Source organism: Acomys minous, assembly GCF_964271855.1.
Source record: "Acomys minous genome assembly, chromosome: 9".
NCBI lineage: Eukaryota > Metazoa > Chordata > Mammalia > Rodentia > Muridae > Acomys > Acomys minous.
The window spans coordinates 83,825,268-83,852,530 of record NC_140490.1 but is presented as its reverse complement, the minus strand read 5'-3'; the positions used below and the strand labels follow the sequence as shown (position 1 = coordinate 83,852,530).

At 53.4% G+C, this 27,263-nt stretch overlaps 1 protein-coding gene across 4 annotated transcripts in view; it reads right to left on the bottom strand.

Moving 5' to 3' along the window:
* RANBP3 (RAN binding protein 3) overlaps positions 1-27,263 on the bottom strand; it is a 40,628-nt gene that overhangs the window by 3,427 nt on the left and 9,938 nt on the right. For 2 of the 4 annotated variants that reach the window (XM_084797014.1, XM_084797015.1), the window contains exons 2-13: positions 23,157-23,212; positions 16,807-17,007; positions 11,823-11,859; positions 11,671-11,742; positions 6,256-6,321; positions 5,814-5,906; positions 4,730-4,857; positions 2,454-2,567; positions 1,669-1,772; positions 1,395-1,470; positions 642-744; positions 325-434 (exon numbers count right to left, since the gene is read on the bottom strand). In XM_084797014.1, the coding sequence (XP_084653140.1) occupies positions 325-434; positions 642-744; positions 1,395-1,470; positions 1,669-1,772; positions 2,454-2,567; positions 4,730-4,857; positions 5,814-5,906; positions 6,256-6,321; positions 11,671-11,742; positions 11,823-11,859; positions 16,807-17,007; positions 23,157-23,212 (1,160 nt within the window). The remainder of the gene's footprint in view (positions 1-324; positions 435-641; positions 745-1,394; positions 1,471-1,668; positions 1,773-2,453; positions 2,568-4,729; positions 4,858-5,813; positions 5,907-6,255; positions 6,322-11,670; positions 11,743-11,822; positions 11,860-16,806; positions 17,008-23,156; positions 23,213-27,263) is intronic. The other 2 variants (XM_084797016.1, XM_084797017.1) reach the window with 1 other exon arrangement.

Here is a 27,263-nt window from a genome sequence, read left to right as displayed (position 1 = left end):
GATTTGTGGGTGCTGGGGTGCTTGGTCACTGGGACAGGGCCTTATGACAGACGCTGTGTCAAATTGTAACAATGGTTGTACAACTCATTTTCTGTCTCCTTGAGACAAGAGTTCACGATTGGCCTGGACTCTGTAGACCACGCTGGCCTGGAACTCACTCTGTAGACCAGGCTGGCGTCGGAACTCAGATATCTGCCTAACTTTGGCTCCCCAGTGCTGGGATTAAAGGTTTTGTTGTTGAAGACAGTGCCTTGCTATATAGCCCAGGCTGGCCTTAATATCTGGCAATCCTTCTGCCTCAGCACACTGTGTGCTTGGCCTCACCTGCAGCACGTTGCTTTCTGCCTCTTCTCCTGTAATGACCTCCACCTTCTCCAGCAAACACGTCCACGCTGTAGCCTTGGTGTAGGCAGCTGCTGACTCGGCCAGCGACTCTGCACAGCAGAGGGGACCCAAGACAGTTGCACAAGTTAGCAGGCCTCGGCCTCCTGGGGACCCGGAGAGCCCTGCCCTGGTCAACAGAGCATGGCTACGCACCCCACCACCCATCACTTCAGGCCAAACTCTGTCCATAGGACCACAGCTATCCCCACCAAGGCACTGGGAGTCTCCCCTGGAGTGTGTATGGAGCTGCACCCTACCTTTCTTGGGGGCGGCCTCCTGGGGTGATGACTCAGACCCTGACGGGGCATGTGGAGTCTCTCTGCTGGCATCTGAATTGGCTTCGTTCAGCTTGGGGGGGCTCTGAGGAAACAAGCGTGCCAGGGCGGAGCTGCTGTGGGTGCTGAGGACAGAGCGAGAGGCCCAGCAGGGATGGCCACTCAGCACTTCCCGGAGGCCTGACTCCTGCGCCCTGCAGAGCCTGTCCTCAACAGCCATTCCATTCCTAGGCAGGCCTGGCCCCTCAGGGCCACAGGATGCCACCTGTGTGCAGCCATCTGGGGTAGCTCTGTGACACCACACTGTGGCAGACCAACAGGAAGAAGCTGCAGCATGACTATAGAGCGGTCGGAAAGCAGGGAGTGTGCACGCGCCTGCTATCCTGGTTGCCCCCGTCCTGCAGAAGTGGCAGGCATGGCTGGCTCTGTGGACAGGGACACAGGGCACCTGTCTCAGTGGTGTAGCTTTGGCGCCTCAAGTGCCACAGCTCATGTTCATCCCAGCTGGCCCTGGCCAGAGGGGAAGCCTGTGTCAGTGGACAGTAAAGACAAGAAGGGTGACAGCAGCCCCAGTGGGCTACCAAAGCCTTTGACAGGTGGAGCTGGTCTTTCTCTCACCCCTGCACCTGAATGTCCTTTCTTATCTTGACTGTACAGAAGACATCACGTCAGCCACAGGCTGTGTGTCCCCCCGAGTGGGAACAGGCACTAGACAACAGTGCCGGGGCCACTCACCAAGACGCGCTCGCTCATGTTCTGGCCAAACACAAACTTGGTGGAGGCATCAGCACTGTGGGTCGAGTTGTCTGCGCTGGAGAGGAGTGGTGCTGTCAGTGTGGCACCTGGTGTGCACCACACACGCACATGCAGTGCAGTGCAGCGAGCCACAAGCCACAGTGTGCCTGCCTCCCTCCCTTCTAGCACGCGGGCGCTCTGCTTCTCCAGATGGAGGTCCTGGTGGCATGTGCACACTATGGAGAAGACCCCACCTGCACGCCAGTGTCCTCACCTGGAACTGATGTACTGTAGGAAGTAGTTGGTCGCAGTGGGTGTTTCTGAGCTGGGATGTGCAGTGCTGTCTACATCTGCCACGTCGGCATTCTCATTCATTAACTGTGGAGACAGAGGGAAGCAGGCTACTCGTGTGGCCCGTCTGACAGGTGTCTGCCAAGTCCTGCTGTGTGAATGCCCTGTGTATGGCCTGCAGCTGCCACCAACATGGCTGCAAGTGATACAGCAGTTACGACACAAAGACAAGCTGCGTGTGGTGGCGCCTGCCTTTAACCTCAGCATTGGGAGGCAGAGGTAGGAAGACCTCTGTGAGTTCAGGCCAGCCTGGGCTGCACAATAAGATCTTGTTTCAAAGAGACAAGAGTCTGGTGTAGGCCCACACACCTGCCCTCATGGCACTCAGGGAGCCAAGGCTGGAGGATCAGGAGTGCAGGGGCATCCATAGCCACACAGTGAGTTCAAGGCCCGTTCAGACCACATGAGACCTTGTCTCAAAAAGCAAACCACAGCGAGTCAATCACGAACTCACTCTTTAGTTTAGGTCGTGGAAAGGTGGTCTCAGGGAGCCTGAAATTCTAGGACTTGAGGATCAAGAGCTCAGTTCATCCTTAGCTGCAGTGGATTTGAGGCTAACTTGGGCCACACGAGACACTATCTCAAAGGGGAGGGCGGGTCTTAGCAGAATGAGGACCCTGGACAATAAATATCTGGGTAGATGTAACTGTCACGGGCACCCCAGGCTGCACTTTCGTTCCACTGCCCTACACGCAGCAGTCCAAATACCTTCACTCTGTCTCTTAAGTTCTGTCCAAACACAAAGGCCTGTGGGGTCACCTGCTCCTCTTCACAGTGCTCCTCCTCCGAGGCACCGCATGAGGTGTTTTGTGGCACTTTCTCCTACAGAAAAAGAAAAATCATACTTATAAGCAATTGTGCCAGAGTGTTCATAAGCCTATTAAGTCAGCCAGGTACTCTCCTGGGATAGGTGCTCTTAGAGAAAGGCCTGGAACCCCAGAACTATACTATGGGCCCAGGGACCTGAGGGTCTGGGGTAGTGCTAGGCCAGGAGCCTGGCAGCTGGCCAACACTAGCAGTCCTCTGCCTCAGTAGTGCGTAGGAAGGAAAAGGATGGCTTCCAGCTGCACGGCAAGGTGGAGTGACCTTGTGGAGACCAAGACGCAAGTGCACGCTCTTAGATACAGGCTGACTTTAGGTCTGGAGGAGCAGGGCTATCTGTCCAGGTGGATACAAAGTGGATTTCGAGTACTACAGCCAAGGCTCAGGTGCCTCAGAGAGCCTGCTCTTGGGGAACTCCAGCCCAGGCACCAGGGTGTTGGCCATCAGAGGGTCTAGGGCACGTCGCCACACGTTGGTGCCAGCACACCCAGAGTCAGTACCAAGGGTCCATGAGGCAAGGGGATGACCGCTCAGGACGCAAACCATCAGTGGCAAAGGGCAGACACAACAGCTACCAAGAAGCAGATCAAGTAGCAGGCACTGGAGCAAACACTGTAGCTTAGTTCACAGAGGTAAGATCCCGCTTCAGAGATGTCCCAGGCCACTCTCATTTCCACCTCAAGGCTTCCTGTACTGAGTGTTTTATACACGTTTACATTTTTTTGCCATACCCCCATCCAATTACGTGTGCATGTGTATACATAGAAGTTAAAAAACAAAACAAAACAAAACAAAAACCCAAAAAAACCAACTACCTGGACTGTTTCCTTTCACCACGCAAATCCCTGAGATCCAACCTAGGTCTTTAAGTTTGGAAGCATTTTCACCTCACTGAGGCCTCTCACTGGCCCTTCTAAATGCTTTTTTAAGTACAGGGACCCCTCACCCATGTGGCTTGGACGAGGGGAAATTTGCAGTGCTGCCAAGACAACTCTAGGACAGAGCCCTGGTTACACATGGAGGGTACAGTGGGGGCTGCCTTGCAGCTCCAGGAGCCCCTACATGTCTGGGGCAGCAACCTGCAGTGGTGGGAAGGGTGGTGGCACAGTTGTGAGTTCTCTCTTAGGCTGTTGAGAGTTTAATAGTCCCCACTTGCTTGACACCCTATAAATCTGGCTCTATTCTAACACTGCCATGGCCCTGTGCCTACCCAGGGGTCGTGGCTTGTGTGCACTATCCTCCATATCCCCTTGGACGATGTTCCCCTGAGAGCCAGCCCCTGGGCCTGGCATGGCTCCGCAAAGGTTTCTCCCCACAACATGGAGAATCCCGATCACAGGGTTCAAGGAGTTCCAGAACCCCCCCTGTCTGACCTGTATGTCACCAGGTAGCTCTGCCTCCTAGCCAGTGTCCTGTCAGAGCCATGATCCCACTGATCAGCTGGTCGGCTATGTGCTGTCAGTGTCATGAGTCGGGACTGGCTGAGAAGGTAAAGGTCCTGCCTGCTCTTGCCACATGAGCAGAGACAGCGAGCACGGCACACTGCCCCTGGCCTTAATCCTGGGCCTGCACAATGCTGACTGCCCAGTACCAGTGCATACCAATGGCTCCTCTTTGTGGGGACTTTGTCATGGAGACGCAGCTACAAAAGTCACTAGTGGGCTCTCTGGCAGTGGGGCCCATCCAGACAAGTGAGTGGCTGGCCTGTCAATGTCAGGTGTGCAGTGGCTGGCCTCTCAGTGCCTGCTGTGGTGTGCAGAGGACCTTCAACAGGCCCTGTGGAAGTGGGTAGGTCACAAGACACCACCCTTGCAAAACACCGAGACCCCTGGCTCTCTGCTGTGGTCTCCATAACTGCTTATCTCACAAGCTCTCTATGTGAAGTGGGCTAAAATCAGCTGGAGGCAGCAGAGCCAGCGCCATGCTGTGAAACTGTGAGTCAGTAAATCTTCTGTCTCTGCAAGGGGCCCTGCCTGGGTGTTCTGTTCCAGTGTGGAAGGGCAGTGGCCCAGTTACAGCCATGTACAAGAGCACTGAGATGCTGCCTTTGCTCAGAGTGCTGGAAACTGCTAATAGGCGCCTGGACATGGAGAACCTGCACAGACATCACATCATGGCCTGGCACCCACAGCCCACCCTGGCCAACTCCACAACCAACCAACCTCAAGTGTGTGTGTCCCCTCGGCAGACTCGGAGGGACTCCTCTGTGTGAGGTTTTCTGGTGATGCAGACGTGGCTGTCCCTGTGCAGTCTGCTAGCATGCTGACCCCGTTGGTGCCACTGCTGGGGACTGCAAAAAGAGAGAAAAGAGTGTAAAGGTATCCCCGGCCCCTTGGCAGCTGGCTAAGCTGCTGGACTCTGTCTAGGCCTCCTTTGTGAAGAGGTTCATTCATCTTGAGCTGTGCACAGTGATGAATGCTTTTAATCCCAACACTTGGGAGGCAGAGTCAGGTGGATTCCCTAAGATAAATCTATATCCACAAAGAAAAAAAAAACACACAACACCACAAAAACCACGCTTTCTTAGATTAAAACCAAAAGTGCCCAAAGCTCAGCCATGAGGGCTGCTGCCACTGCACTGGCATGTAGCTCAGGACACACAGGGCCTGGGTTTCCTCCTCAGTACTACACACACCCTAAGACATGAACAAAACTGGCCTCCAGTGTGCTCAGAAGCAGGACTCCCAGAAAACGAGCAGCATAAGAAAACCTATCGTGGACAGCTCTGTGCAATTGGAGAGCCCGCCTATGCACCTCACTCACTCACAAAGCCAGAAGGAGTCGGCACAGTGGTGTGTGCCCACTGCCCCATAGCTGAGAAGAGATACAAAGGTAAGTTCAAGAGTAGCCTGGGAGACTCTAAGTCACAATAATCTAACTAAACCAAGACAAAATGACAATTGCCCTAACATGCTGGGCCATCCTGCTGGCCCACCAAAACTAAGGCAAATGAAAGAAGGCTCTCTGAGTGTGCTATGGCTTTGTCTGTCTGCTTCACTCTGAGCACTGGAGCCAAGCCGACTCTGGGTAATTCATAAGCATGAGCCAGTCCCAAGAGCCACTTCTGAGTTTTGAATGACCAGACCAGTGAGCCTCAGGTGGCCTGGACACTGCTCTGCAAGGGTGACAGTACAGTTTGGGAGGTTGACAAGGAGAGGTGGGAGCACAGGAAACCTCAGTGGCGCCCCATTCCTTTAGTGAGGTCCCCTTGCCTTTGTACTTAAGACTGTGACTTGGTCCCCTTACCCGTCTGTGACACCATCTTGGGCTGAGGGGCCTGCAGCACTGCTGGGCGGAGCACACCACGCTGCTGTTCCCTGGGCTTCTGGCTGGGCAGACCTGGAACACAACGGATTCTAGGAACCTTGACCCTGCTGCTCCAGGGCACATCAACTCCAGTGGTCATTTGTGGAAGGGAGGCCACACTCAACACTTTACAGTGACAGACACCCTCCACTAAGAAATGTGATGAGGTCTGGTTATTGCTCACCCTCCCAGAGCTGGCACAGTGCAAGGGAAGATAGCCAGGGCTGGTACAGGGTCACATGAATTCCCAAACAGGAGATGGCCTGCTCCCACAGGTGTGAGCAGCTTCCAAGGGCTACCTCGTCAGTCCCAGTCTCAGCCGACAGGCTCGGCCTACAGCAAGGCTCTTGGGGCCAGGCAGGGCCTTGAAAATGTCACCCACCTGCACTGGGTGCCTGGCCGTGGATGAGCGTCGGGGGCTTCAGCCGGAAGCCACTGCTCTTCTCCTCTGCAAACACAAGACACAGCTGAGCTCAGCCTGTGGGGGCAGCACAGCCAAGCGGGTGCAGTGTGGACAAGGACCGCAGAGAATGGTCCAGGCTACAACAGCAGGAAAGCAGGAGGCCTGGGGTCAGGGGCGTGGCTCTGTAGCACGGCCAGCACATTAACCTGGAGAATGAAGATGCTGAGGCAGGGTGGCAGATCCACTACCCTCTGCGTCCTTCCTCCCAGTGAGGGGAGTGATGACACTATTGAGCAGGCCTACAATAGAGGACATGAAAACCAAAGATCACAGGACCTGCCTCCAGGACAAGCCTCTGGCTCAGTGCCAGCCCTGCCACTTATGCACAAGAGGCTTGGTGAAGAGCTGGGGCAGGAACAGCTGGGAGCCCATTGTTAGTCTGCATCCTGGTGACCTAGTCTTGGTGTGGGACAGGTGGTCTAATCTGACCCAGGACAGGAGGAAGGTGTTGCAGGAAATGCACGTGTTGCAGGTAGTCTTGAGGCTCAGCCATCAGGAAGCAAAGACAGTAATATTCTTGGGGAAAGGTCAACAGAAGAAAACTCTACCACACAGGGCTGGGGAACTCGCTCTAAAGTGTCTGCTATGCAAGCACAAGAACCTGATTTCAAGTCCCCACACACCACAGCAAAAGCACATGTGGGACTCACAGCCCCAGACCTGGGGATGTGGAGGCAGAGATGGGAGGTGCTGGAGCTTTCTGGCCAGCAGCGCCAGCCCAATCAATGAGACCCTGCCTCAGAAAGTAAAACAGAGAGTGATGAACACTGGTGCTGACCCCCTGGCCTCCACATGCACAGGAGAGCACGTACACACAGACAAGGAAATCTAGAGACAGTGAAAAAAGGCAAAGATGGAGTCTAAGGTGAACAGAAGGCTCCACAGTGGTGCAGGCTCTGTGGACAGGAAATATCCAGAGGTGGTGAATTCAGAGACAGGAGGTAGATTCCTGATGCTGAAGGCTAGGTAGGGAGGAGATTGAGGAGGGTCTGGTGCTGGCTCGTGGGGATGGCGTCACTCAAGCGTCTTGTCACACGGGCTCTGATAGGAAACTGGTCACACTGGAAAGCCCAGAGGCCACCTTGGGGACCAGGCAATTAGAGCAGCACTCAAGCATGGGGGTAAAGGGCCGAGTCCAGCCTTGGAGTGGGACAGGTGAGCCTCTGGCGGGCTAATCCTGGATCACACTTTTCAAACCTGAGACCCAAGCTCATAAACTCTTTAACGGGAGGCCCCAAACAAAGGCTGGCCTTAGGTGCCTGTGTCCTGGCCACAGGAGGTATCTCAGGGTCCTGTTCCCTACAGACGTAACCACAACACAACCTTTTAAGAATTGAGTTATGGGGCTAGAGAGATGGCTCAGTGGTTAAGAGCACTGGCTGCTCTTCCAAAGGTCCTGAGTTAATTCCCAGCAACCACATGGTGGCTCACAACCATCTATAATGAGATCTGAGGCCCTCTTCTGGTGTACATGCAGGCAAAACACTGTATATTTATTAAATAAATAAATACTTGAGTTATGCCGGGCAGTGATGGCACACACCTTTAATCCCAATGCTTGGGAGGCAGAGCCATCCTGGTCTACAGAGTGAGTTCCAAGACAAACATCCAGGATTACAGAGAAACCCTGTCTCAAAAAAAAAAACAAAACAAACAAAAAAGACTTGAGGGTAACACAGCTGGCCACAAGGACTGTAGCCACTCACCTGCACCAGCGTAGGGCCTAAAGCCTGGCCATTGTGCTGGCACTCAGAATCCAGACGGACAGGCACGAGGCTCTGTCTCTAGTCCTATCCACAGGGACACCCTGGGCTCTTCTCAAGTCTCCTGGAGACTCACTTTGCTAACAGTGTTGCTGCATAGGACACTACCCAGGACCTGGGGAACTCAGGCTTCATACACAGGCCCTGCCAAAGCTGGCTGCTAGGTCTATGTCACCCAAAGGAGCTCCATGCTTAACTGGAAATACACTAGCCGGAGGCTGGCAAAGCTCCCAGAGCAGTGGCCGGGGGCTAGGCAAGAATGCAGCTGGCTGGGTCATCATGACCAGAGGATGAAGAGTCAAGCCAGGTGTCTTCCTCAGGCTCACCTTGTAACTGAGGATGACCTTCAACTCCTGATCTTCCTGTCTTCACCTTCCAAGAGCAGAGACAACAGATGTGCATCTCCGCACCTGACTAAAACCGGGCTTTTTCTTCTCTCTCTCGCTCTCCTCGCCCTCTTATTTTTTTGAGTTTGGGTTTCTCTGTGTATCTCTGGCTGTCCTGGAACTCTCTGTAGACCAGGATGGCCTCAAACTCACTGAGATCCACCTGCCTCTACCTCCCAAGTGCTGGGATTAAAGGCCTGAACCAGCTAGGCTGTTGTTGGACAGACCTTTAATCCCAGCACTCGGGAGACAGAGGCAGGTGGATCTCTGTGAGTTCGAGGCCAGCCTGGTCTATAAAGCAAGTCCAGGACAGCCAAGGCTATACAGAGAGGCCTTGTCTTGAAAAACCAAAAAAGAAACACTTAAAATAAACAAACAAACAAACAAACAAACAAACAAACAAATAAAGGCATGAACCGCCACTGCCCAGCTGAAACCAAGCTTCTTAATGTCAGGAAGAAGGGCTAGGGTGCTAAAGAATCCTACTAGTGCTGGCTCTCTATGCCCAGGAACAGGGTCACACCCTGTGGGTAACAAGGGCCAAGCAGGGTACCCTAAGCATCAAGATCCTGGTTCTAGAGGCTGTACCCCAACAGAAAAGAAAGGCAGCTTCTAGGGCTAAGATGAAATGGTGAGGGGCTGGAGAGATAGCTCAGAGGTTAAGAGCACTGACTGCTCTTCCAGAAGTCCTGAGTTCAATTCCCAGCAATCACATGGTGGCTCACAACCATCTGTAATGTGATCTGGTGCCCCCTTCTGGCCTGCAGGTGTACACGCATAAGTCTTTAAAAAAAAAAAAAAAGATGGAATGGTGAGCAAAGTCACTGTGGGGACAGGACAGAAAGGGACCAGGGCCACTCTTCAGACTGCCAGCATCCAAGCATCAAACACAGATTTGTGATTGCCAAGAAGCCATCAGAATCCACCCTGCAGGAAGGCCCAAGAACAGAAGGCAGGGAGGGAAGTCTCTGGGAGCCACTGGTGGGACGGGGGTTGCGGGTGGGGGGTGAAGCAAACAAGGAGAGCCTCCAACACAGAGCCTGACTGAAGGGCAGACGGTAACAGCACCAGAAAGAGGACAGAAACTGTGCCCCAAGAAACCAAGTCACCCTTGTGGACACCCCAGAGGTAGACGCAGGACTGAAGATTCTCCTTGGAGGAATATAGTTCTGTGGAATGCAAGCCATTACAGCGGGCTGGGAGATAGCTCAGTGGTACAGCACCCACTTTGCAAGTCTAAGGGCCTGAGTTCATATCTCCAGTTTCCACATAAAAAGCTAACGGCTACAGAAGATGGACCCCGAGCTTGCTTGCCTGGGCAGCCTAGACCCAACTGTGAGTTTCTGGTCCAGGTAGAGACCCTGTCTCAAGAGAGCAAGACAGAGACAGAGAGAAGGATCCACCGAGGACAACATCTGAGGCCCATCGTCTGGTTCCCACACAAATAAACATGCCACACATGCACAGACGCACAGAATGAAAAACAGGCAGAGGGGCAAGGTTGGAAGTCCCCTTTGTGTCACCTCTCCACACCCACATGGGGCCTTTAAATCAAGGCGGTGTGCAGCTGTAGAAGGGCTTCAGATGCTTGCTCTGTGGAGCCACCATGTACCGGATGGAATGAAGGCAAGGACGGAGGGGGGCTAGACATCAGAGGACCTCAACCAGACCTCCTTGACACAGCAGCAGTGACACCTGCTACCCTGGGATGGACCACCAGGCCTAGAGCCAGAGCCAGCAGAGACTAGAACACTGCATGATCTTGCTCTTCAGGGCAAGACCAGGGACACTCAAGAGACGCTGGCTTCTAGATCAGAAGGCAAGGTCACAGGTGGAAACAAGGCTAACCCTGGCCTTTGCAGGACACCAACACCACATAAATCATCACAGTGCCTGAGGGGCCTGCAGTGTTTACAGCGGGTACCTTAGGCCACAGCATTGGGTCTGTCAGCATTACTTGGGAGATCTTTTATAGGGAGCCCCACCTAGAAAGTCTCAGGGCTGGCGTTACAGACCAAGAAAGGCCACCCTGAGCGTTCTTCATGGCCCGCGGCTGTGGCCAATTTGGAGCCAACCCAGGTGCAGAGACTACCTGGGATGCAATATCCAAAAGGTCTCCAAGAGCAGGGCCGGCCCCTTCTTGGTCTCATGCAGCCCCAGGTGGTCACAGAGAACAGCGCTAAGAATGGGCATGATCTTGAACACCTGGCCCCAAGCACTGGGCTGACTGGGGGGCACCATCATGCCTAGGTTATACACTCCTGAATCCAAACCCAGGGCTTCCTACACACCTGGTGACTGTACTACCCACTGAGCCTCAGCCTAGTTTTCTGTTATTACAGTTTTTAAAAAACACGAATCTCTGATTTGGGTAAGTTCTAGCAAAGAGCTGGGTGTTTGGGCAGACGCACGTCTGCCAGCTGAAGGGGAGGCAGTGTACGAGCCAGGCAGACCATGCTTTCCCACTGCCTCTGCACAAGAGATGGACCTCTGCGAACCGGGCGTGGTGGCGCACGCCTTTAGTCCCAGAACTCGGGATGCAGAGGCAGGTGGATCACTGTGAGTTCGAGGCCAGCCTGGTCTACAAAGTGAGTCCAGGACAGCCAAGGCTACACAGAGAGACCCTGTCTCGAAAAACCAAAAAAAAAAAAAAGAGATGGACCTCTGCATCTCCATGCAGCTAGGTGACACTCCTCACAGCCTAGATGCATCTGGACCATAGCCTAGAGGGCAGCAATCACCCCAAACCTGACAGGTGCCTATGTGTGAGGGGGGACTGCTGGGCTTTGTCAGCCTCCAACTGAGCATCCCCAGCGTCTGTCTGCCTAGATCTCTGTCTCACTCCTGAGCTGGTTGGAGCCGGGAAGATGGCGTCCATTATGTGGCCCCTTAGTCTTACCACATGCCCTGAGCTAGGAGTGGAGGTGACTGGCCCTGGCTCTGCATGAGTGCGTACTTGGTAGCTAGCGGGTAAGGACACTGTCCCCGATAGCCCACACCAACAATCATGTCCTCGCAGAGACAGTCATATTCTCAGCTGTTGTCTCCACAGGGCTTGACAGGAAACCTCCCAACTCCACCTTAGGGCAACTGTGTCAGTTTTCCTCAGTCCAGAAAAGGCCCAAGTAGGGCCCCGGTATCACCTGTGGGGCTGGCTCTCCCTGGCTCATGAAGGTGTTGCTCACCTGAGTGTGTTAGAGAGGATGTCCGCTCACGCTTGACAGGAGGGCAGTAGTTCCCATCCTCACGGTCAGAATCTAGACAAAGGGTGAGCAGAGTCAGGGAGTGTTCAGGTTTGCCTCCAGGACTTGGCTCAACATTCTAGAGGTTCTCTTACCTTCTCCGGCTTCAGGGCTGGAGCTGCCAGCAGATCTCTGCAATGAGAGCACAGAAATGGTGAGAGGCCCCACGTGTGCCAACAGGTCCCCCTGTGCCCTGCCTGGGGCCTAAGGACATCCTTCATGGGTCAGGTCCAGTGGCCCATGGGACACGTTCCCCACAGAAGCACAACCCACCCTGGCCCACCAAGGGCATTAGCATGGCCCTCAGCATGACCTACACAGGCTTCCTGGCTCCTACCCCTCATCCTGGAACATTCTATGACACACGTGCACGGCTGCTTCAAGGCTGTCAGTTCCAGTACAAGCAAGCTCTCATGTCTGAGCCAAAGTGCCAAGAGGCTGTGCCAGGCTGCCAAGGGCCTTTCTTCAGGTCACAGGAGGCTCCTTGGCCCTCTGGTTCCAGCCTGGCATTCAGGGTGTGAGCTGCTGGTTGAGAGTAAGGAGCTCAGCTCCTGCCCAAGACAGCCCCCACTTGGGTCCACACTTAGTACTGTGTCATCCTTCAGACCCTACAGCCAGAAGCAAAGGCTAAGGGTGGACCTGCAGTCAAGGTAGACCCTGGCCATTTAGGAAAGACAGGAGCCTATGTCCCTATGGTCCTAAAATGCTTCTGGCTCAAGCTGAGCCAAATAGGGGATGCTGGCTTCAAGGACCTGCCTAGGGTTAAATGAGACAACACAGGAAAATGCTCCAAGGACTGATGCAATCAATAAACCCACAGACAGTGAGCACAGGCAGAGACCCTCCCGCAGTGGGCCCTGGCCCATTTTTTTCCCATAAAGGGCCAGAAAGCCAGTGCTTTTGGCTCACAGGACACATCTCCTTCCTTTTGCTTATAATCCTGTAACAATGTAAACAATGGCTCAGCCCAGGAACTGCGCAAACAGGCAATGGGCTGGAGTCTGCAGCAGCAAGCCCAGAGAGGGTGAACATTTACTCAGTGCCACACAGTAAATCTCTAACAGACTAGCACCCTGACCTAGGTGCTCTCCTCCTCAGTATGAGCTAACAGCTTGGGTCTGTGTCAGAGAAGCAAGCCCTCCTCTTTGCTTCATGGGACTACGCTCTCTCACTCACAGGACAGGGACAGTGATGGTCCCCAGACACATCCCATGGAAGCACCATTCCCAACTCCCACACCAAGACCTCATCACTGGAACAACTTTCTCTCCATAGGCTGTCAGATCTCTTAGGGGCTACATAGGGTATCAGGAAAAGGGTCCTGAGCCAAGGGCTCAGCAACTCTGCAGCACTTGGGGTCAATCACACCTGACCATCACAGTGCATCTCAGTCACCCCTTTGCATTGATGTCAGTGCGCAGGCCCAAAGCACGACTTTCCTCATATGGGACAGGAGTGTGAGAAACAGCAGCCTGATGCCTAAATGTAACCCTACTGTCTGTCCCTGCTCCAGCTCTCACCTCTCTGTAACATACACATTTCACTGCACCAAACCCTTCCTTGGGCACCCTGGTCCTGGGAACCTTCCCTTTGCTAGCCTCTGGGGTAACCTGACCCCCAGGTGGGCACCAACTCCATGGCAATTTTCCATGCTCACCCTGCCCCAGTAGGACTCACAACCTGCCCTGGGATGTTACCTTATCGGACCCCAAGTACCAGCCCAAACTCCTACCTGGCCACACAACAGAGGTTTGCTGGGAACCTTCCCAGTGAGCAGACACTGTCCCAGACTGCACCTCAGAAAACCAGTAGGGCCTGCAACCTAACACATAGTGGGAGCCATGGTGTGTGTGGACCTTGAGGCGTCCTCTTGTCTTCTGGGTGCATTGACAACATTCCCGTGGTCTTTGCTACCTTGCTGTATCCACATCCAACCTGCAAGGTGAATCACCCTGGGACTCTCTAGGAGTTAGGCCTCCTAGTCACTGCCATATAATTTCACAGGTGGTGGGTGAAGGCCCTGCTCAGATGGATGGGACACGTCACTGGCCTTGCGGACTCATGCCTAGGACAGTTGAGAATAGCTAGTTTCTGGTCTCCCCGATCCCCTAATCTCTGCTATCTCTTAGATACTGAAGTGGGCTGTGACTCAGCCTTGCAGAAGCTACAGATCCCACCTATAGCAATGGCAAGGATCCTGCCAACTTCCACCACAAGATCTCTCCCATCAAGCCTGAACAGAAGTTGGGGCCACTCTGGCACTAAGGCAGAGTCTACACCCATCACTTCAGGTCAGGCAAACCCCCATGGCCTCCTGTTGTGGACGAGCCAAGCCCTTTTGCCCCATCTGTCCTCCCTGTGAAGTGTCTACTCCTGCTGGCTGGACTTGTCCCTTCCTGTGTGACTGCCACCACTGGCTCCTCTTCAGCCCCTCTCTACCACTCTACTTCTTCCAGCAGTCAGAAGTGACTTCTGTAATTCCATCTCGGGCTGTCACCCACTTTTCCTCTGCTCAGATCTCCAAGCCCAGTGCCCTGGGCACAGATGACTCTCACTGAGACTGGGGAGGTCTGCAGTCTAAGGAGATGCAGAAGGCTATCCTCCTGCAGACCTCCACACACTGATGAGACCTTCGTGCAGAAAGCAACCATCTGCAGAGAGTCATAGGGGTAGACTGAGCAGAGGGAGGCTGCTGCTTCTGGGGCACCCAAGGCAGGAGATGGTCTGTTGTATAACAACTCCCATCACCTCAGCCCCATGGCTGCATCAACACAACTCCAGACATTCTCATGTATCATGGCTGCTGTTCAACTCCATCAAGGGAGCAGGTTTTAAGGGTCCACCCGGGACATCACCAGGGGTGCATGTGGGGAGGAGGAGGAAGCAGTCCTACTGCTTCAAGGACAAGGGCTCCAGGATGACAAGCAGAGAGACTTGGGTTCCATGAGGCATCCACCTCACTAGCCAGGGAGCCAAGGAGAAAGGCCAGGCCAGCGTTCCAACTGATCCCCAAATCACCCCAAAGCTCCCAAAGCTCCCCCAAAGCTGCAGCATGGCTCACTTCTACCAGCAGAGGGCACAAAAGACGCAGAGGTGGAGGCAGGAAGATCAGGAGTTCAAAGCCAGCCTAAGCTACCTAAAACCCTGCCTTAGAACTGCCTGCCCCACATACCCAAAGTATGAGCTTAGCTGGTCTTGGCAGAAGTGCTGGGACGAGAAGCACATACAAGCCGCTTTTGGGTGCTACAGGGTGGCCAGCTGACACAACACATCAAGAGACTGCAGTGGTACACACCTGTAACCTCAACAATCAGGGAGGCAGAGGCAATGCAGGGGTCAGGTGCATGTTGGGTGCTGCGCCAACATAGTCTGTCTACATCCTCTAAGACAGCAGGTTACTCACAGGCCCTTGGTGGGCAACTGCTCATCACAGAGCCCCCCCCCCTACACACCAACAAGTGTGGCACACAGTACATACAAACTGGAGAGACAGAGGAGCCCTCTGGGTAGCCAGCCAAGTGGCTCCCTGAACTGAGACTCTGCTGCACAGGGAGACTGACGAACTCAGCCTGGTATCCCTGGGATCAGGTTCCACCCAAATGGATTTACAGGCCAATTCACCCAAATTATAGAATGTCCGCGCAAATGAGCCAGCCCAGCTTATGCACTGAGCCCTGTGCTGGCCTGGTGGCTCAGTGATGTCACCAAGTGGTGGTCTGACAGTGCTGCTGCAGGCACTGTGAAGTCCCATAAGCACAAGGGTAGGAGGTAGAGGGTGAACTCTGGCTCCCCCTATCTAGAGGACCCTTTCCCTGGCTGATCTGGAAAGAATCGAAAAGCCAGGCTCTGTGGGCCCAGTTCGTCACACAGGACACCAGCGCTGGAGAGCAGCTCAGGATGGACCTGCCCCGTGTGGCTCAGCCTGGAAGCCAGCATCTGCAGAGCCTTGCCAGTCTATTCCCTCGGCCAGAGCCTCTGCAGAGGCTGTGGACTTCTGGATGCACTTCTCAAGGGTGCTTTGTCCGGAGTAAAACTGGAGCACCCTGATTCATGCAGCTTCTGTTGTTACCTCCACTCTTTGGCACCACAGAGGAAGAATTTCTTCCCACAGTCCCTGACATACCATAAAAGCTGGCTTCTTTGCCCTCACAGCCTGAATCCTCAAATGACATAGCAGGACCTAAGCCTCACCCTGGTCAAACCTTCTCCCAGCATGACCTGGGCTTGGGGACTGGGGCTGGTATAAAGGTAGGGACCACTCAGGCCTGTGGAGGGTGCAAGCAGAGCCTGGCCCCACTCAACATATACCTGGTCACCTGTGACTGTGCTGGCCACCTCTTACCTACCTTGGAGTGTGCCTGTGTGTGAAGACCAGCAGGGGATGGTGGGTGTCTTCTATGCTCTCCAACTTGTTCTTTGAAACAAGGTCTGTCACTGAACCTGAAGCTCACCACTTTGGGCTAGGCTAGCTGACCACTGAGCTCCAGATCTTCCTGTCTCCCCCCTCCCCCCACAATGCTGAGGTTACAGGTACGTAACCATGTCTTTTTATGTAGGTGCTGGGGATTTGAACTCAGGATGCCTTGGTTTCACAGCAAATGCTCTTATCCGCTGAGCTACCAGCCCAGCTCTCACTTTAAGACAGAAGCACTTCCTGCCCCTGCGGTGTAATCTAGCCCCACCCCCACAGTCCACAGGTGCTAGAGGGACTGGATGGGTGGGGGCTTCCCCTCTTCCTGCTTCACAGCAGCCCAAGCTCAGTGTCCAGAGAGGGCGGATCCTAAGATCCTGACCTTGCCCACTCACATCCACGACAAGAGAAGCGGGAGGAGGCCAGTAAGGCCTGGAAGGGTGACAGTGTTGCCATGCCAGCTCCTCTCAGGTCCCCTCTCATCTCCTAGGAAGTAGGCATCATCTCTCACTGTGGTACAGACAAGAGAGGGCTTGGTCCCTCTGTCTGGTCAGTGGCATAACTAATTTGGGTGGAGTAAGTCCTTGCTGCCCCCCCTCCCGGCTGCTTCAGGTCGTCTTGGGGCTCGAACCACGTAACAGAGTGCAGGGTGGGCTGTGGGCACTTACCCCTGCCAGTTCTTGCACACAAGGAGGCTGGGCTGCAGGAGCAGGGGGTGGAGGAGAGTTGGCGGAAGCGCTAGCAAGGGCAGAAGGGTCTAAGGCATGCTCCCCAGTAGATTTGGGGTGCCCTGCATCAGGGCAGGGCGCCTCAGCCTCCCCCCGAGGCTCCTCTCCCGACTCCGGCAAGTCTTTGTGCTCTGTGGAGGACTGGGGGGCAAAAAAGACAATTTTCCTTCAATGTACACAAAAGGCCACACTGTGGAGAAGGGTAAGGGACAAATGTCAGGGGCTGTACGTGGTGTGGGCCCAGGGAACAAGAGAGGCCACTGGAGAAGGGAAGGGGCCCTGTCCCTACCTCTGCCTTCTTGTACATAGGGCTGTTGGGCAGGTAGAGAGTAAGCCTCCTTTTCTTTTAGGTTTTTTGAGACAGGGTTTCTCTGTGTAACAGACCTGGTTGTCCTGGACTCACTTTTATAGACCAGGCTGGCCTCAAACTCACAGCGATCCACCTGCCTCTGCCTCCTAAGTGCTGGGATTAAAGGCGTGTGCCATCACCCCTGGCTTAAGCCTTCTTTTCAGAACAATGGTGGGCCAGAATGAGGAGACCCCTCTCTTGGAGCAGGGAAGGAGACATGATGCTAGAGATTAAACCCCCAGGATTCTGTTGCTTTTGGCCATTTCAGCCAGACATTAAAATGCTGTCAGTGACAGAGGGATAGGACACTCACACATTCTTTGGCCTCTGCTTTTCCCGAGCTCATCCCAGACACCCTGGGTGTGGGCTTATTTGAGAAAGGGTAAGGAATGCAAAAACTAACAGCCAGCAGCCTTTGAGGGAGATCTGGGAACTCTGAGGACATCTACACAGGGCACCTGTGGCCCCAGGCCCCAAACCCCATGTGGCACTGTCTACCAGCTGTTCTCAGCCCATAACTGAAATGGCTGTGGCTGTCGGCCAGAGACGAAGGAACGTCTGAAGGGTATGACTTGCCCACAGAGCTGTGATGTGATCTGTCTTGATGCCAGGTCACCTTGAGTCCTGTGCTCCAGGGCCCTCTTGTCTCAGCCTCCCAGGTGGCTGGGACACAGGACTGTGTCACCAGATGTGGCACGGGTGCTACTTTGAAATATGACCCCCATCAAAAGAAAATACAACAAACGCAGAGTCCTGTGAAAAGAAACGGCCCCATCAAACCTCCTTCCAGAGCAGACGCAGCAGCACAAGCCTGCAATCACAGCACTCGGCAGGTAGAGGCGGGAGGACTGTGACGCAGGCCAGCCTGGGCTACGAAGGGAGACCCTGGCCCAGGAGGGCCAAGAGAGCTTAGAAAGCTTCTACACAGGTCACGTCATGCTTGGAGCTCAGCATCATCAGCCTCCTAGATCACAGTGGCCACATCAGCTCCTCCTGCTACTTGAGAGTGAGATTTAATTTAACTCCTTGCTGAGAGTGGGGGCTAGGAGCACAGACAAGGAAGCAGAGTGCTCCAACGCCGTCTTCCAGCACTAACCCATATCATGCCAGCCTGCCACCCGTTTCTGGCCTCTGCATCCCCCAGGGACACTAAAAAACCACATCATCCAGGTGCTATATGAAAAATGGGCACAGGTACAGGGGACAGGGCTGAGCAGCACTGGCTTCTGAGAGCCACTGCTGAGGTGCCACGGGTCAGCACATGCTGCAAGGGGACATGCTGACAGCTGCATCCGTCACTACAATACAGCAGACATGGAGAGAGCGAAGCGCCTACCTCCCAGGCACACAAAGCAATGGCCTCATACCCACGCCCCACAGAGAGCATCCCCAAGACATGGGGACAGAGAAGAGCAACAGTACTCTTGGCCACAACTCTTCAGGTGTCAAAGGTCTGGAGTCCATGGGGGTGCATACCTGTCACCTCAGCACTTAGACATGTAAACCCCACCCTGGGCTACAGTACAAGACTGTCTTAGACTAAAATAAAATTAAATAAACTGTGCCGCAGTTCTATTGTAGAGCATGTGCCTCACATGTGCAAAGGCCTGGTTTCCACCCTTAGCTCCCATGCCAGGCTCCCACTCAGGAGTGAGAGGCAGGAGGATCAGAAATCCAAGGCTAGCCTGGGTTACACAGTGAGTTCAACAACAGCTTGGGCTATAAGACTGTCTTAAAAATAATGACCACTGGGCTGAGAGATGGCTATTACTCAAAGAGCACTGGCTGTTCTTTCAGAAGACCTGGGTTCAATTCCCAGCACCCACATGGCAGCTCACAGCTGTCTGTAACTCCAGGTCCAGGGGACTTGATGCCCCTTTCTGACCGCATGGACACCAATCAAGCACATGGTGCAAATATACATGCAGACAAAACACTCGTGCATAAAATAAAATTTTAAAAGACTGCCCAGCTAACTCAGTCAGTAGAGCATGGGGCTCTTTTGTTGTTGTTGTTTTCTAGACAAGGTTCTCTGGGTAACAGCCCTGGCTGTCCTGGAACACACTGCAGACCAGGCTGCCTTCAGAGTGCTGGGATTAAAAGGCGTGCACCACCACCACCCAGCTAGGAGACTCTATAAACCTAAGCATGAAATTTCTTTTTTTGTTTTTTTTTTGTTTTTTGGGGGGAGGAGGGTTGGTTTTTCAAGACAGGGTTTCTCTGCGTAGCCTTGACTGTCCTGGACTCACTTGTAGTTCCAGCTGGCCTCGAACTCACAGCGATCCGCCTGCCTCTGCCTCCCGAGTGCTGGAATTAAAGGCGTGTGCCACCACGCCCGGCCAAGCATGAGATTTCTAACTCAAAAATTAATAAATAAGCCAGGTGTGGTGGTACACCTTTAAACCCAGCACTTTGAAGGTAGAGCCAGAAGCAGGCAGAGTTCAGGACAGCCTGCTCTACACAGCAAGCTCTAGTTCAGCCAGGACTATACAGTGAGTCCATCTCTAAACAAAAACAATCATTATTAATAATTAATAAGTAACCAAAAGCTTGGATTGGGGATGTACTTCGGTGCTAGGATGATGGGCTGACAGACAAGCTCCTGGTTCCATCACCAGAAACAAATGATAGCAACAAACTACATCCATAAAATAAACAGGCGTGGGCAGATTCCCTAAGCTAGGCAACAGCAGAAGGTGGCAACCTGTCACCCCGGGCAACAGGCAACTCGCCACTGTCACTGCACAGCTGCTGATGCACCTGTCATGGGAGGTGAAAACTCCTGGCTGGCAGCTGAGCCGCTTGCTCCCTTTCTAGTCCTGTGCCACTGCCCAGTGTAGTTTTTTTGTTTGTTTTGTTTTTTTAAACATGAACCAAGCTCTCTGAAGTCAGGGTCCCCCTCTGTAGCCCAGGCTGACCCAAATCTTACAGTCTTTCCGCTTCACACACAAAGGTGACTTGGAGAGCACAGCACCATGTTCTGATTGACAGCAGGCTTCGTGGTTTGTTTGTTGTTTGAGACAGGGTTGCTCTGTGTAGCCTTTGCTGACCTAGAGCTCTGTAGACCAGGCTGACCTCGAACTCAGAGATCCACCTGCCTCTGCCTCCCGAATGCTGGGATTAAAGGCGTGCGCCACCACAGAGATGTGCCACCATATCGGGAAGTTTATCCCACAACTCAGCTTTGACTCCACCCTGACCAACCCACAGCCATTCCCTAAGGAGTGCCCTGCTCCTCATGCTACGGAAGGACAGACACTGGTTGCACCAAGTCCTTCCTTGGTCAGGTCCCCTGGAAATGCTAGGTGGAGGCAAGCACTGGGGTCGGTTGCTAGTATCGTCCTGTTCCCCCAACTATCCCCCCAACACACACAAACAGGGTTTCACTATGCAACCCTGGTGACCCTGAATTCACAGACGTCTGCCAACTTCTGCCTCTTGATGCTGGAATTAAAGGTATACACTACTATGCCCAGCCTTAGTGTTGTCTTTTCTGAGGATTGAGAATTTTCCAAATAAAACTGAAAATATAAGAGCAAAAACCAGACAGAAGAATGGGGAGACAGACTCCTGAAGGAAGCTTGGCTGGGAACAGAAAGACAAAGGCCTCACACTCTATCGTTATGATGCCTGTTTGCTTAAGAGACAGAGGTTTTTTTTGGGGGGGGGAAGGGGGATGCTGACTCTCATTGTAGAAGTCTGGGCTTTAGCTTCCAGTAATGCTGAAGAAACCCTTGGTAACAGAGCTGCTGCCATAAGATTTGGTAGTAAGTTTGCTTAGGAGATATTAAATCAGGAGAATTGAGCTAAGGGGCGCTGCCCAAAGCCCAGAGATGAAAGCAGCTACCCAGGACTATTAGAGGTAAGTAGACACCATGCCAGGAGGTGAACATTTGTTCAAAGGACTGAGCAGCCATTGGGCTCATCCCCCAGAAACACACCTCTGACAGGCAGCCACAGCCAATGCTATTTCCTGGCCTCCCAAAAGCCCACAGCATGATTCCATAGGCAGGCAAGACGACCCAGGTAACAACATGGTGTACTGAACAAAGAATCCTGGCACCTTCTTTTTGTGAGACCTCCCTTCTGCCCAAGCGCCCAGACTTGCAGTGTCTTGTCTCTGTTTACACTGCTGAAAGTGCAACCTGGAGCCAGGGCCTGCAGCCTACTAAGGAGCCTAAGTTATGACCCAGTAAGTCTGTATCTGATGCTCCTCTTTGGGCAGTAGCTGCAGCCAGGCATGCTCTACTCAAGAGCCATCCTTTTGCTAATTCGTAAGTATGAAGAGGCATGTTGTCTGCAACAGCATCCACACCAAGTGGTTCACAACCACCTACCTCTACATCCAGTCCTGGGAACCCAACACCCTCCTCTGGCCTCCACAGCCGCCTACACACATGTGGTACACAGACATGCTTGCATACAAAGTAAATAAGGAGATAGGCCTTCACTGTATAGCCCAGGCAGGCCACTTCTGCCTGGCAGTCACAAAGCAGAAAACAGCACTGAAAAGCCTATGACTTTGGTAAGAACACACAGCATACTTGGAGGCATCAAAGCCAGGGTGTAAGGCCAGTCACATAGACCTCTTGGAGAAGCTGAACCCAAACCAATGATATCAAGGGCCCCCCCTCCCCCCAAGGATCATGACACTTGGGTGTGCTCACACCTAGCCAGGCTCCTAGCATCCCCCTCAGAGCTGTACCCTGCCTCAGGATTGTGGCAGTTTCCACTGGTGGCTTCCTCCACAAGGCTCAGATAGTCAGGACCTTCTGTGTATGGAACCTCAGAGACACCAGCCCTCGCTGTGGGTCTGTCCACACAGCAGCAGAGGGGCAGCCGGTGACTGTGTGGGGTTCCAACACCACCAACTAAAGCCGCCTAGGACATGACCACAGGACGGTCCAGAGAAGTCCAGATACTGCTCAACACTAGAGAGAAAACAACGGGAGACAGATCTGACACATGACTCTGACTCCTATTGAAGACCACACAGAGGACCCAATGCAGAGTGTCACCAGGCTGGGGAGAGAAGGCCGCATGGCATCTTGGAAACTAGTGTCACCAAAACAAACCTGCAGCTTCCTGGGGCCTCCAGATGCTTCAGCCAACAACAGGAACAGAGAGCTAAGCAGCAGTGTCACCCTGGCAGGTATGGGGGTGGGGTAGGCAGCAGCTTTCCTCACCCTCACCTGAATATGCATACCTATGCATGGACAGATGGATGGATGGACACACGCGCACACGCCATCATCAGGCCACAGCAGCTCCTAGCTGATTACCCAGATGCAGTTAAATACTGCCAGCCTCCCAACAAGATGCAAATGCCCAGGCTGGGAGCCGTGCCACCAGCAGCCACCATCTTCTGATATGCCTCTGACCTCTGCACACAGTTGTGTCCAAGAGGGGTAAAATGGATAGCCTTGAGTGGACAGTGGCATTCTGGCTGTTGCCTCTCCACAAGGCCCAGAGGCGGCGCACACTAGACATGTAGCACATGGCCTCTAGAGCGATATGCCCTCCAAGAGGGAACACTCAGCCCCATAGACAGGGAGGAGAGGCAGGGACAGTAAGCAGATTTATTCCAGGTGCAGTGACATGCACTGGCTGGGACACAGTCCCCTAAGACACTTTCCTGGGGTACTGGGAAGAGAGTGGAGGCTGTGTTCTAAGTGTACACTCCATGCACAGAGCTCGCTCCTCTCGAATTCACCAGCCTCTCTCCTTCCGAAGTGCCTCCCCTTCCCAGGCCCTCTGCCCTAGCTTTCCCAGAATAGGGAGACAATTCTAAAGCACAGGGCTGAGACCTGAGACCATGTCCCAAGCCGATGCTCTGGTTCAAAGTGAAGTCTGGAGGCCCCATCAACCTGGTCTTCACTGGCTTCTTAGGAAGCAAAGCAAGTTGAAGGAAGCTATGTTCAGAGTGCGCAGTGGCCCTCACCTTCTGTCCTTTGTCCTTCTGAAACACAAAGACGGATGGTGCAACAGCAGGTTTTTCTGAAAAAGAAAAGAAAAGAACCATCATGCAACACACACAAAACTAAGAGCTGGGTATCAACTTGAAATTTTTGGGTTTTGTTTTGGTTTGGTTTCGGTTTCGGTTTTTTGAGACAGGGTTTCTCTGTGTAGTCATGGCTGTCCTAGACTCACTTTGTAGTCCAGGCTGACCTTGAACTCACAATGATCTGCCTGCCTCTACTCCCAAGCGCTGGGATTAAAGGTGTGCGCCACCACACCCAGCCTCCAATTTGAGTTTTTCTGTAATTTTGTTTTTGAGCCTAGGCCTCACTATGTAGACCAGGCTAGCCTCAGAGTCACAGAGATGCCTCCCAAGTTCTGGGATTAAAGGTGTGCACCACCATGCATGAATGGCAGCCAGCTGGTCCTTAGGCTCCTGCTTCCTAAACAGCTCCCCTAGAAACCCAGCTGATCTGGCTTGCAAAGGTGCTCTTGAGAAAGGATTTCAAGCTGGGGTTCGTGGTGTACACCATTAATCCCAGCACTGAGAAGGTAGAGGCAGGTGGATTTCTGTGAGTTTGAGGCCATCCTGATCTACAAAGTGAGCCTAGGACAGCCAGGACTGTTACACAGAGAAAAATAGATAGGTATATAGATACAGACAGGAAGGGAGGGAGGGAGGGAGGGAGGGAGGGAGGGAGGGAGGGAGGGAGGATAGATAGAAAGCAGTGCCCTGACCTGCTGCTCAGAGTCAGACAGTGACAGGTTCTGCACCTCATGGGACAGGACATGTACTAGTGGCGTCCTAGTGGCTCTGGTAACTCCCACCCACACCATAAACCCCAAAGGTTGACTGGAGGGGCCTGGGAACTAGACTTGGCATGGTGCCAGAGAAACCCACAGTGCCTGGGGTGGCAGATGTATTCACGTACACACTCAGCACATGTGAAGAGATGAGGAGGAAAGAACAGGGCAACCATTTGGGAGCAGGCTTGAGAAGGGACAAAGACATCAAGGCCATGACCACACAGACACCACCCACTTACCCTCATATCCACTCCTGAAGAAGGACATTGAGCTTGACCCTGGGACCACAGACCTTAAACATACAGCCTGCTGACAGGAACACTCTCACTACCTCATCAGTCCCTTCTGCCCCAGTACTCCTGTGACCACCTGAGTTCATCTGCCTTATAACCAAAGTGCTAGCCACCAGAGAATGACGGGCTTCCCAGCCAGGCCCACACACCTTGTACCCACAGCCAACACAAATGATGGCAGGGGAAGGGAGGAGAGTGGGCAGGGCAGCAACACTAGAGTCTATGCCAGGTCCCCAGAGCCCTGTCAGCACCTCTGTGCCCAAGCTTAGCAGCTGGGTCAGTGTCCAGCCCAGCTCTGCCTCTGCACCCAGCAACAGTGAGGTGTGAGGTACTTTGGCCATCTTGGTCCCTTTCAAGCCAACCCTGGCTCCAGGCTTGCTGAGCACAGCAGCTCACCCAGGGGACACTGGCTCATAAATACATGGCTGGGGTTATGACAAGGGATACTCTCCTTCTACTAGAGCTGCCGGGCCACCTGTCACTATTGAAACCTTGCAGGGCAGCTACAGAGTAGAGGCCTGGAACTCCAGTCCCTAGGCCCTGTGTGGGGCTAACCAGGCTCAGATGTTGGTCAGGCCAGTAAGTAGTGCTCACTGCTGCTGAAATCAGCTTGGGACTGCAGCCTGGGGGAGCTACTCCATCCTTTCCTCAGAGGCAGCCCCATCACAGCCCCTCAGTACTCATGGGCATGTGTCCCCTAAAGAAACCCAGAGACCACCAGATAGGAACCACTGCAAGGAACCTAGAGGCATGCTCAACCAGGGACAGAAGCACTAGGAAGCAGCCAGGCAGGTGACATCAATGCAGACCAGACCCACCCTGGCCCAGTCCTGACTTGGAACCATCCAGACGTTCCGCTGTAGTCACCATGACCCCAGGTTGACAGACACCCCAGGCCACCTAAAGCCACAGTGCAGTAACCAGGTTGTGAGCTGCACCAAGAGGATGGCCCTGCTGGCTGCCTTGCACCACAGCTCACTTCTGCAAGGCTCACCTCCTGAGACTAATCCTGCCTTCCACGCAGACACAATGTCCTCAGCTTGGCTTCCAAGCTTCCAAAGGGTCTTCTGTGGTCATCGTGTGAACCAACGTATGACCCCCTAAACTCCACCCACTCTCTTAAGCAGGGCATGTGGCTCCATAAGTAGAGCACCCACCTATAGCATGCACAAAGCCCAGGGATCCATCCATCCCAACACCACAGAAACCACATATGGTGGCTCGAACAGCTGCATTCCTAACTAGCACTTGGGATGTAGACGCAGGATAATCAGGACTTAAAAATGACTACACGATAGACAAGAACACCTCAAAAGCAAACAGGGCTGGTGAGATGGCTCTGCGAGGTGAGATGTCTGGGACCAAGCTCAACAACTATAGAATGGACTGTGGAACCCACAGGTGGAAGAGCTATCCTGGAGGTTGTCCTAAGTACGGATGAAAACAGAAGGTGCTAGAGAGCCACTCAGCAGCTGGGTACAGTTCCTGCTCTTGCAGAAGACCTGGGTTTAGTTCCCAGAACCCGTATCAGGTGGCTCATGCCAGAGGACCTGATGCCATCTCCTGGCCTCCACCAACTCTGCAGTCATGTATACAAACTCACACACATAATTAAAACTAACATGTCTTTAAAATAAATAAAAAAAGAAACCCCACTTCATAAACTGACCCCAGCTACTATGCAACCACACCAATATTTATTAACTGCTGAATTCCAAAACTAAAGTGGGTGGCAGTGCAGGCTATAGCTCAGCTGGCTCTCCTCCACAGGAAAGAGTAGGAGAGGGTCAGATACAACAGAGGCCCCAAGGCTGGGGAGAGGAGTGAGCCTAGAATTCTCTGCCCCACACAGCGCTTCACAGATGTTACAGGCACAATGCTCCCAGCAAACAGCTGCTGGCTTCATGGGTTCCTCTGCACTTGCCTCTCAGACTCATGAGCATGCTCACTGCGAACACTGCACAGGAGGCTGCAGGATGGTTGTTGCTGGACCCTCACCTGAGACTCCAGTCTCTCCTCTCAGCTTTGTATGCTATTCTGCCCTAAATGACTTTGGGCCTGGGTCTCACCCATGCTTCTATAAGCAAGCCATGGCCCAGGGTCTATAAAGCCTAATATATTTATTGGTCTTCTGAGAGTGAACTGTGGGGTGCTCCTACTTTGGTTTGTTAGTGGGATCTTTATGAGGAACGGCGTAGATGCTGTTTCCATGTCCCCAGGAAAGGAATTCTCTCAGCACACAGGACAGGTGCTTGACAGGCAGCTACAAGGCAGATGATGTCAATGCCTGGATGGGAGCTGAGGAGATGGTGAGGGTTCTGCACACCAGCCAGTAGAGTTGATGGCCACAGCACTCACATCTGGCACTTATTAAACCCAAACCTCCAACCCATACATCCCTGTGTCTTGCGTCCAGCACAGGAAGGAGGGCCCAGGCGCGTCACTCCAACAAGCCTGGCTCTAGGCAGGCGAGCTCTGCCATCTGGAGCACTGATGGGAAGCTGTCCTACCCATGTGCTCTGGCCTCAAAGCCTGGCTTGCTTGAACTCACTGTCCCCTCTACAAAGGGGGTGAAGGGCCAGCCTGGTCCAAGTAGCCCCATGGCGATACCTCGAGTCTTCCTGTGGCCTCTGCCATTCACTCACTGCAGACATGCTCTCTGGGATTCCCCCCAACCTCAAGCATTTCATCCACACTGTTACAGCTCTGCACAGCCAGCCTCATCAATGCGTCTGTCAGCTGTTACCCTAAGGCCTCTGGAGGTGGGCCACATCCACATTCTCCTGAGAGGAAGGATGCTTTTCTTTGGAGCTATGGCATCTGGAACAAAGCAACTGTCATCTAACCCCCTAGAAGACAAACACCTGAAAGTAGCTTTGGGGCCTGGGTCTACCAGTGGGGCAAAGACAGGCAATGACCACAGCACTCACATAACAAACACACATCTCCAAGTCCACTTCACAGCCTTGGACTTCACTGCTGCCTCCTAA